This window comes from Ammospiza nelsoni, chromosome 9, assembly GCF_027579445.1.
Source record: "Ammospiza nelsoni isolate bAmmNel1 chromosome 9, bAmmNel1.pri, whole genome shotgun sequence".
NCBI lineage: Eukaryota > Metazoa > Chordata > Aves > Passeriformes > Passerellidae > Ammospiza > Ammospiza nelsoni.
In genome coordinates, this window is record NC_080641.1 from 4,752,453 (window position 1) to 4,763,931 (window position 11,479).

The 11,479-nt window shown below is 49.8% G+C and overlaps 1 protein-coding gene across 1 annotated transcript; it reads right to left on the bottom strand.

Moving 5' to 3' along the window:
* Window positions 1–10,124: 10,124 nt before the first annotated feature.
* On the bottom strand, window positions 10,125–11,057 carry LOC132077218 (olfactory receptor 14I1-like). The gene has a single exon (XM_059478740.1). It carries the CDS (start codon window positions 11,055–11,057, stop codon window positions 10,125–10,127), a length of 933 nt encoding a protein of 310 aa, XP_059334723.1.
* Between the last annotated feature and the right edge of the window lie 422 nt (window positions 11,058–11,479).

Below are 11,479 nucleotides of genomic sequence, written 5' to 3' on the forward strand. Positions count from 1 at the left end.
CTGAATTTCTGAAAAGCTATTTAGATTGCTGGAAGCATTGTCTAGAGATCTAAAAATCTAAAGCCTCAGAGAATCTGAACCTAAAACATCCCCAAATGGATTTATAAGGTATGATGTGCACATCTCTGCTGCTTTCAGAGTCAATGAAATTGACAATGAGTGGCTGGAAATTAGGAATGCCCACCCAGATTTTATCTTCATTACTTTAAGAATGCCTTAATAAGGCACTTCAGGAACTGAACACTGACATTCTCACACTGCTCTATTTACTTTACATTTGAATACAGGCTGGTAGAAGCAGAAATCAGGCTTAAATTTCTCCCCAAATTACCTTCACTTTCAGGTTAGGAGTAGATGTAAAATTCAGCTAATCACTCTCTCTATCCATGGATATTCCACTAGTGAACTGACTTACAGAACATCCTTTTTCTCTTTTGTACCTTCCTAAATGGTGCCCAATGAACAGGACACTTGCATAAATCTCACAGAAAATCACCAAAATTGCTGAAATTAACTCTCAATTCTATGATAAAAGCTTCTGAGAAAAGGCTTGACAGGATCACTGAACAAACTGAAACTTGGAAGAGAAACACACATTTCAGCACTGATCAAGGGGAAAGAAAAAGAAATGCTGTAAAAATTCCAAGTGGAAGGTAAGGAGAAAGACAGGAAGCACAGAAAGAACAAGGCCCTGTCAGATGACCTGTGCAAGGTAACTTGGTGCCCCAGCACTGTCAGAGGACATTCCCTGTCATTGGTGCAAGCAGCTGGAGACATAAATGCTGATTGATTTGGGGGCCACAGTCTTGATAAGTGTTATGAACAAAAATTCGGTTAATATATTTTTTGTGAGAAAAAGTTACCACTACTGCTCGCTGCTGCCTGTGTTATGGTAATTACGGGTCGTTGTCGTTAATGGTTGTTTTTGTATTAGTAAAAGCCCTGGCTGGGGTGAGTTAATGGCCCTTCTCCTGAGACTGTAATGGGTGGGGACCTTCCCGAGGCTAAGTTGTACCTTTCCCAGAATAGTGAAGACACCTGAGAGAGTGGGGGGGGTTATGCAAAGTGACTCCCAAGACCAGAATGCTTTGTGGGACCCCCGACTCCAAACCCACGGAGAAACCCCAAAAAACAACGAGCCACCTAAGAGTTGAGAGACTGGAGTGATGTCTGGACGTGAGGAGCCGAGTGCTGAGCCTGCAGAGACGCGGAACACCTTCAGAGCCTCTCGCCCTGACCAGGGAGTCGACCCCGGCGGTGAGACCAGGCTGACTGAGTGGGAGGGGCACCATCTGACGGGGACATCACGCCCTAAAGGCTCCCACGAGGACCAGATTCCCCCAGCTCTGCCCCTAGTGGAAAGAGCTGCGCATATCCTCCTCCTCTGAGTCGCCCTGGGAGAGACGATGGATGCTGCAGACCCGTCGAGCCGCCCAGTCCTGAGCTGATCGCTTTTAATAAAGGCATTAAAAAGGAGAAGTCTCCTGGCCCTGTTTATTTCAATAAGTGCAGAGGTGGTTCAATAACGTGACATGAGGGAGTTCCCTCAGAGCAACTGGGATGCCAGAAAGAAGTGAACAGCTCACCACAGCCCGGCCCGCTCGGCTGCTTTTCCTTCTGACCCTCCTGGGGAGGCTCTGACATTTCCTCTGCCCTGATGGAAGCGCAGCTGCTGCCAAGGGAAACGTCCCCACACTCACTCAGTGTTCCCTGTGCTTGCCAGATGTCCCATCTGCTGTCGCTGTCCAGGAGAGCTGCTCTGCACGGGAGGAGGAGACCGAGCGAGAGCCTGGGAACATCGGTGGCTGCAACCCCTCCTGATCTGGCGCTGTTTATGGATGTGTAGTTAGATTTGGATAGTTACAAGTATAGGGATATTTACATACACTGACTGATATTTGTATAGGGGTAGTATGTGTGTATATTGTTATATTGATCTGTGTATATTCATCTGTTTACATACCTGTACAGCTCTGTAGCTGTGCATTTCTATTGCTGGGGATGTACGGATTTTTTGATTGATCCATTGATATTTGTGTATTTATAGACAGGTTTGTTATGTTTGTATTATATTGTCATGTTATATGTCATGAAATATGTAATGCATTTTTACATCTATATTGTTATGTCTATATATGTATTTACTTCTATTTATTATGTGTGCAGTTGTATAGTTCTAAAATTCTATTTATTTAGTTCTGGACCTGAGACTCTTTAGAGAGGGATATTGATGTTTCTGTATTTGTATATGTACGGTTGTAGTAATATGTAATACATTTTTTAAACTTCAATTCAGTAACTTCAATATTTGTGTACAGTGAGTTGTTGCAGAGGGTTGCAATAAAGTAATTTTTTTTCACTGAAGTTGGTATCTGTATATCTGCCAAAGACAGGCAGACATGGTGAGATAAAACCAGCTAGTCTGCTGAAAAGGAGTCCCAATGAATGTTTTCTAACTCCCCCTTTTCATCCTTTCCCCAGCCAAGACAGAGCAATGTCCTTCCTCTCTGTCCCCGATGTGACCCAGGCATGGGATGCAGCGTGGGAACAGAGCCTGTCACTGCTCCCAGTGCCCTGCCCTGCCCTGCCCTTCTCTGCCTGCCTTGCCCTTCCCTGTCCTGCTGGATCCTGCTGTGCTGTGCTGAGCCGAGTCGAGGCTGGCTAGCGGTCACGCATTTCGGGAATGACCCACCCCTGTGCCAGCCGCCAGCATAATGAACATACCACTTTGTAACTTTGACTAGTTAGAGAGTCTTTGTCCCTGATTTTCAGTTTTAACTATTCAGGGAGCTTTTGTTTTCCACGACAGAAGTAGAGTTCCTGCCAAGGGAAACACACCCAAAGACCAATAGTGACCCAGCCTTCCCTTTGCTTCCCTTTTCCTTCCCTCACTGCTACACAACGCTCTCATAGCAGGACCTCAGTGCTGCCTCACTTGAGGATTTAGAGCTGCTTCCAGGCCTTTCCAGGGTAAGTGCAGGAGCTCAGGACTCTGAGGTTTTCCTAGCTTCTTGGGAGAAGGTGTTTGCTTCATCTGGACATCTTGGGGTTTCATCGGAGGAGCCAGGCACAGGCAAATTTCATCTCCACTGTGAGCTCTTAATTCTGCTTGTTCCCATGAAACTTAAATGCCAGCCTGAGCTCATTGTTCCTCTGGTTCCCGTAGACCATCACAGCCCTTCCATGGCCTCTCCAGAGTGGAGCAGCTGCACATCTTCAGAGCAGCAGTTGCCAGCCCACATCCCATCAGGTAGGGAAAGAGCTTCTACCCTTGCTTTTTAGAGAGTTATTTTAGACAAGAGTTAATACACAGATCAGTGTTCTATTTGTCCTTGATTTTTGACAGTTTAAATAATTTTTCTGCTGACCTATCTCATGACTTCTGCTTAGCTCTAATCACAGTTCTACTGCCTCTGGGGCCTTCCTTTTGCAGCATTCCCCAAAACCCTCTAATTTTGTGGATTCCCACAATTCCCCCTCCTGTTCACCTAAAAAGAAACCTTCACAATTATGTCATTTATTACTTGTGTTTCGTAGCCTTACTATAATATTTCTGCTTATTAACTATTTAAAGCATTTTCTTGCTTGCACTAAGCATTGCTATATTACAACACAGTAATTTTAATGCTGTGGAAGTCCAGTCAGTTGAAAGGGCATAAATTATGTCTGACAATAGTTACAAGTCATTGTTCAAAAAAGTCTTGTCGATTCACAGGTTTTAATTCGAAACCTTCCTCTATGTCCATACCTTCATTGACCATCTCCGTGAGATTTTGAGAACTCTCTGTTAATCCATTTCCTACCTCTCTCTCTCTTGTGTGATAAAAACTTCTTTGATAGTTTTGTCCATCATTTGTCGCACACACCAAAGTATGCAAGGTGTGACTACTAGTATCACTACCAAAACCCCCAATACATATAGAGACCTATTCTACAATGTTCCCTTAGCCAAGGTGCAAAGCTCCATTCTTGGAACAGATCATCTAACCAGGACCCACCATCTTCCTTAACTGGAACTGTCAAATCTTTCAGCTTTTGTATGCTTCTGTGGATAGATTCAGAATGATCTGACAAGTTCGTACAACATAGTCCTTCAAATTCCTCACAACCATGCCCATGTACCAGTAAAAGAAAATCAATTGCTGCTCTTTTGAAGGGTAGCAGGTCTGACAACACTATTAACATCAGTCAACATATCACTGATTGCAGTGGATGTGGCATTCGTTTGTTTACTCAGCCAGCATCCAACCCAATCTTATTGTTTCAATGCCACTGCTGAAGCCAGTTGGGGTAAAAAAAAACCTGCTGAAACTTTTTGCAGCCTTCCAAGGCATTAAATCACTCTTACAGTTTTCATTATAATGACGAGCAGATCTTGTTCCCCTTAGTTTCTTCTTAATGACTGCCTTGGCACTAGGTGCTATCACAGTGAGCATTCCAATGCTACATGGGCCACCCTCAGGGTGTGATGATGGATCACCTTGCCAAGCCCAATCTCCACAAATGAACAATATCCCTTGGGCAATTTTGGTGGATATTGGTCAGCCTCAGAAAGCACATCCCAACTTTTTGAATAATTACACCAAAAACTTAAGTTTCTGTGTGCAAAATTATGGGGAGTAACATTGTACTTTGGAGGACCATGTTCTCGCTAATCATTAGCTATAAATGTAAGGCAAAAATCTATTGTTAAAGAACCAAGGACTTCTAATTCTTGAGGTTCAGGAACTACTTTGGAAAGTTCTTTGGCCCAAACGTTCCAATTCAATACAGGACTGTTCCCATTGTCAATTTCACCAGGCTCACCATTGGATTGCTTTTTGATCAATGGCAAATCTTTTACAGGCACACCAACCAGACAGGTTGAGAAAGGCTTTTCTGGTTCCGAATGAGACAAACATATGGTATCTGAGCCTGCTGCCTTAGCTAAGGTCAACCAGACATTTGGTTTTGGTTTTTCAACAGGCAAATCTGCACGACAAGAAACAATTAAAACCCAACAACACCAGCATATAATTTGATTTTGCTCTATCTTTTTCATGACATAATTTTTGGCAAAATTCTCACATATATATCAATTTTAAAACTTTGCTTTTAAACTTAAGATAAGACTTCACCTTTCAGATACAATAGATGGGATCTAAGCCATAACAAAACAAAAACAGCCCCGCAGGGCTCCGTCCCATCCCATCCTGTCCCATCCATCCTGACAGTCTCACAGGGCTGCTGTCCCATCAACATCTGCTCTGCTCCAGTCTGAAACAGGGCCCAGCATGGTGCTGGGATCATCAGAGAGCTGAGGTGTGTGCTGGAATTCAATGCCCTCCCCATCCCGCAGCAGCCCTGCATTTCCCTCCTGCAGCCTTGGTCTCCAGCACAGCCATGGAGGCTCTTTGGGCTCTGGACTGTTGCTGCAGCCTCCAAGGACAGCTGAGCTCTGCCTTTGGCACAGTCAGGCCTGGCCAGCGCAGGCCATGCTCAGCAATTGCCTGTGTGTGCCTGGCCTTGCTGTCAGCCCCGGCAGCGGCTGCGTGGCCCCTTTGTGGCCCTGTGCTGGCCCAGCCATGGTGGCCCAGCCCCTGTGCAGGCTCAGCCCCTGTGCAGGCCCAGCCCAGGTCAGGAGCATTGCGGCTGGGAACGGCCCCTGTGCCGTGGTGCCCACATCAGCCTTGGAGCTCTGTGCCCCATGGCCTCCCTGCTGGGCAGCCTCTGCCAGCTCCTGCAGAGCCTGGGGCACCTGTGGGGCTGCACAGACAGCCCTGCCCCGGGGCTCTGCCGGCCTCTGGGCCAGCAGTGAGGCAGCCAGGGCTGGCCATGGCCGGGAACAGGCCCTGAGCCCCGCAGGAGGATGGAGCTGGGCCACAGCCAAACTCAGCCCAGGCCAAAGCTAGACTCAGCAGCCAGGGCTGCCAAGGGCTGGGCACAGAGTCTGGCGCTGACAAATGTCCTGGGCCCCCTCCCTGCTCTGTCCATGCCACCAAGGGCATAGAGCAGCCTCCTCTCTGGGCAACTTCCCTGTTTGCAATGCCTTGTACAGGCGCTGGCCCTGCCTCACAAGGCCTGGCCTGAGTCCTGCCCCTGCACACTCAGCCAGGCTGAGACGGACACTGATGGTTTCTGGGCTAGGCTCTCTGAGCCCAGCCCAGCTCTCTGCAAGCTCTGCCGGCTGCCCTGAGCTCTGGGCAGCACCAAGGGCCTCTCCCCCAGCCCAGCCCAGCTGCCTCTGGGCCCACAGCTCTGCTCAGGCCAGGCTGCTCTGGGCACTGCCCCACGGCCTCAGCCCCTGGCAACGGCACAGCAGCAGCTGCAGCTGCCACAGGACTCAGCCCCAGCCATGGGGGAAGGTGCTTGGCCAAGGCCAAAGGAGGCTCCCTGGCTGCCCTGCTCCCCTCGGGCTGAGGTGCTGAGAGCTCTGCAGCCCCTGCTGCCATCCCATCTGCCCAGGGCAGCACAAGAGCCCCAGCCTTGGGGCCCTCAAGAGCTGCTCCTGCTCCAGGCCCAGGGCCCATGCCAAAGCTGGCGCAGCCACAAAGCTATGCCCATTTCTGTTCATTGCTGCTCTGATGGGGATGGAACCTCAGACACTTGGAGTTTGCTGACGAATTTTACTCCTCTAGAGGCCTCTTCTTTCTTGAGCTCTTCAGTTATGGAATTTAGTTACAAAGGCTCATAAATATTTATACAAAACTCTTGCAAAAGAAAAGCCCCTGGGAACAATTTAAGTTTTCAATTCTTCTGTGGTTAATTAGGTAGATTTCAGAAGTGTATTCAAAGTGAATATACTATGTTGAAAAAATTGCAGAGATAACTGTTTTTTTCCTGTTTAGTGTTCATTTCCTGAATATAAATTGGTATCAGCTATGTCCAGTTGGTATTGATCTCTAGCACCTTCTAATGCAGTCTGAATAGATATGAAAATCAAGATTCTTCATGGCTTACAATCAATAACACTTTGCCCTCACCCTCTCCCCACCATTTCCCTTATCCAACCCCTGGCACTCCTATGGATCAGGAATGGTGTGGCCGCGAGGACCAGGACAGTAATCTTCCCTCTGTTCTTGGCATTGGTTGAGTAGCACAATGTTAAGTCACAGGCTGCCCAGGGAGATGGGTGAGTCACCTACCCTGGAAGTGTTTAAGGACAGACTGGATGTGGCACTGAGTGCCATGGTCTGGGTGACAAGGTGGTGTTGGGTCCCAGGTTGGACTTGATGCTCTCCAAGGTCTTTTCCAGCCTGGTTGATTCTCTGATGATTGTGATACTGCAGGGCCCTGGGGAAGTAAGGGGCCATTGTGACACTGGGGGCCTGGTGGAACTAAGAGGACCATGGTGACACTGTGTATGACACGGCAGCACAGAGCCAAGGGGTCATTGTGATGCTGTGGAACCAAAAAGAGCATTGCTGTGTGGTGTTTGTGAGGTGCTCAGGACGAGGTGAGAGATAAGAATCTGACTGCATGTTCTCAGAAAGCTGATTTACATTATATTATATTATATTATATTATATTATATTACATTACATTATCCTTTTCAAAAACTATACTTTAGAAAAAGAAGAATACAGACAGAAGGCTTAACAAGAATGATAATGAAAACTCACTGCTGACTCCTCAGAGTCCAATACAGCTGACGGTGATTGGTCATTAAGTTAAAACAATTCACATGTTTGGATAAACAAACTCCAGACCACATTGCAGAGAAGCAAAACACAAAGAAGCTGAGGCTTCTCATCTTCCCAGGAGAAGAAATCCAGGCAAAGGGAATTTTCAGAAAATATCACATTGACATTGCCACACTGCCAGACCTCATGGAACCAAGGGTCGATTGTGACCATGCAGGGATTTGGGGGAACAAAGGGCCATTGTGACACAGCAGGGGCCCAAGGATCCAAGGGACTCTGTGACATCAAGGGTCCCATGGAACCAAAGGGACACTGTGACACTAAGAGGCCTCATGGAACCGTGGTGACACCAAATTGTCTGGAAGTGTGGATCTGCTGGAGGGTTGGAGGGCTCTGCACAGGGCCCTGGACAGGCTGGATCCAGGGACCAAATCCAAAAAGATGAGGTTTAACAATTCCAAGTGCTGGGTCCTGCACTCTGGCAACAACAACCCCTACAGCTCTACAGGCTGGGGACAGAGACGCTGGAGAGCAGCCAGGCAGAAAGGGACCTGCAGGGACTGATGGACAGCAGGTTGGACATGAGCCAGCAGTGTGCCCAGGTGGCCAAGAAGGCCAATGGCTCCTGGCCTGGATCAGGAATGGTGTGGCCAGCAGGAGCAGGGCAGTGATTCTTCCCCTGTGCTGAGCACTGCTTGGGCAGCACCTCGAGTGCTGTGACCAGTTCTGGGGCCCCCAATTTAGGAAGGACACAGAGCGGCTGGAGCATGTCCAGAGAAAGGGCAATAAGGCTGGGGAGGGGTCTGGAACACAAGAGCTGTGAGGAGTGGCTGAGTGAGCTGGGGTTGTTTATCCTGGAGAAGAGGAGGCTCAGGAAAGACAATGCAGTGTCAGGTCTCAGGTAGGACTTGATGATCTCCAAGGTCGTTTCCAACCTTGCTGATTCTGGGATTCTCTGAAACTAGCCTTGGAGCAGTTGCAGGATGAGTCCTGGGCCTCCTCTTCAGGAGCTCCAGCAGCCCAGGTCCCTCAGCTTCTCCTGTCAGTCCTGCAGAGCCTCTGCAGCTCCTCCTCACTGCCCAGAACAGGGAGCCCCAGAGCCAGACACAGCAGCCCAGATGTGCCCCCCTGGCCTGGGGTGCCTCTGGCAAGGGAGCAGCACCAGGCACTGCAGGAGCCTGCAGACAATTCCTGCAGCACTTGTAGGATGATCCTGCTGCCCAAGGGACGTTCCCATGGTGCCAAGTCAGGAACTGCAATGGGGAGTGGGGCCAGAGAGGAAAGGGCAAACAGAGAGGGGCTCTTTGCAGTGGAGGGAACAGGGGCGGGCAATGGGAATAAATTTGTAGCAGGAAGAGTAAAGAAAGCAAAGGTGAAGCAAAGGAAATGCTCAGGGCAGTTTCAGGGTGGCTGCCAGGCAGCCCTGGCTCTGAGCAACAGTGTCTGCAGTGGGACAGGAAACTCCCAGCTGATGGGAACAAACTTTCTGGCGGACTGCAGAGGCCAGGACAAAGCTGAGTGGTTTCCCTGGTGTCCCCCAGCCCTTGCTGGCCCCAGGGGCTGATGGCATTTGTGCTCCCTCAGGTTCATGTCCCCACACCAACAGCATGGTGGTGCTCCCCCTGCTGTGTGCAATGCAAACACGGGCTGCTGAGCCAGTGCTGCTGTGTCTGTGCCTGCAAGGCTGGGGCACCTGTGTGAGCTGGGGGAGAGGCCAGGGCTGCAGAGGAGGGATGTTGTTGGCAGCTCCATGAGGACGCTCTGGGACACTGCCCTGGGCTGTGCAGCGCACTGGGGATGGATCAGCCCCTGCTCTGCTGCTTCTTCCCATCTGCCCCAAGGCCCTTGCAGAGCACCAGCCATGCTGTTTGCCCCCAGCCTGCCCACAGCCAGCCTGGGGCAGCTCACAGGGGTTTTCTGTGCTGAGCATTGGCCTGGCCGTGTTCTTGAGAGAGCCTGCACAAGGAGCCTGGAGACTCCAGGGCCTGGCCTGAGGCATCAGTGGCCATGGCCCGTCCCTGCTGCAGCCCCGGCACTGCCACCCCCAGGGCTGTGCCCAGCCCCGAGAGCACTCAGGCCCTGCAGCAACACCAGGGCCACCAGGGCAGCGGGGCAGGGCCACGGCAGCAGCACTGGCAACACCAAGTGCTGCTGCTGCTGCTGGGCACAGCTGCTGGGCCTGCACTGATCTGCCCCCAGCTCTGCACACAGACATTGCTGCTGCAGCTCCAGAGAAGACAACAAAAGGGCATCTCTGCAGAAAACTTTGCTGGGACATCCTTAGTTCCTTTAATACCAGCAGGAGCACAGCCCCTCATTGAAAGGGTCTGTGGTCACAGGGAATGTAGAGAGAAGCAAAATGAGAAATGGCACCCAGAATGACATTTCTTGGTGAACAATATGGAAAAGCTAAAACAAAAGGGAAAAAGCTCATAATCAATCCAACAAGAAATATCAAAGATGACTTTTATTACAAGTGATTTTCAGAATTTGGCAAGCAGTTTAATACTTCCGAAATCCTCCAGTCATCAGTCTCCACACTGCAGCCTTGAGCTCCGGGTTCCTCAGGCTGTAGATGAGGGGGTTCAGGGCTGGAGGCACCACCGAGTACAGCACTGACAGGGCCAGATCCAGGGATGAGGAGGACATGGAGGGGGGCTTCAGATGAGCAAATATGATAGTGCTGAGGAACAGAGAGACCACGGCCAGGTGAGGGAGGCAGGTGGAAAAGGCTTTGTGCTTTCCCTGCTCAGAGGGGATCCTCAGCACAGCCCTGAAGATCTGCACATAGGAGAAAACAATGAATACAAAACAACCAAATGCTAAACAGGTACTAACTACAAGAAGCCCAAATTCCCTGAGGTAGGATTTGGAGCAGGAGAACTTGAAGATCTGGGGGATTTCACAGAAGAACAGGCCCAGGTCATTGCCGTGGCACAGGGGCAGGGAAAATGTATTGGCTGTGTGCATCAGAGCATTGAGAAAGGCACTGGCCCAGGCAGCTGCTGCCATGTGGGCACAAGCTCTTCTGCCCAAGAGGGTCCCATAGTGCAGGGGTTTGCAGATGGACACGTAGCGGTCGTAGCACATGACGGTCAGGAGGGAAAGCTCTGCTGAGATGAAGAACATAAAGAAAAAGAGCTGAGCAGCACATCCTGTGTAGGATATGTCCCTGGTGTCCCAGAGGGAATTGTGCATGGCTTTAGGGACAGTGGTGCAGATGGAGCCCAGGTCGCTGAGGGCCAGGTTGAGCAGGAAGAAGAACATGGGCGTGTGCAGGTGGTGGCCACAGGCTATGGTGCTGATGATGATATCGTTGCCCAAGAGGGCAGCCAGGGAGATGCTGAGCAAGAGGCAGAAGTGCAGGAGCTGCAGCTGCCACGTGTCTGCCAATGCCAGCAGAAGGAAGTGCCTGATGGAGCTGCTGTTGGACATTTGCTGGGGCTGCACATTGAGACCTGTTCATGGAGAAAAGTCAGTGACAGGTTAGGAGAAACTTCTTCCAACAAAATCAAAGACTTTTCTCAGGGACCCTTTTCTTGTAACCCTCTGACACGCTTTAAGTTTTTTGCAGATTTTCCTTCAGTTCCAAGTGTGGAGCCCTGGCTGGTGCTGGCTGTGTGGGACATCAGGTTCAGGGCAACTACAGACAGGGTTTTTATGATTCAGCCTTGCTGTGCAGATGTTGGGGGAGGACAGGGACCTATTCTCCTGTTCTACTCTCAGATCTTGTTAATACAGAAGGCCTGTCAGCATCTGCACACCTACTGCCAGAGAGCAGGAATGTTAAAGTCTATTTAAATATTCTAGAGTTTTTACAAATCCTCTTCCCTCTCTCCTGCTGACAGAAACTCTCA

What these genes read in the sequence shown, in the direction of transcription:
- LOC132077218 (XM_059478740.1), bottom strand. Translation starts at nt 11,057, where the DNA reads ATGTCCAACAGCAGCTCCATCAGGCACTTCCTTCTGCTGGCATTGGCA.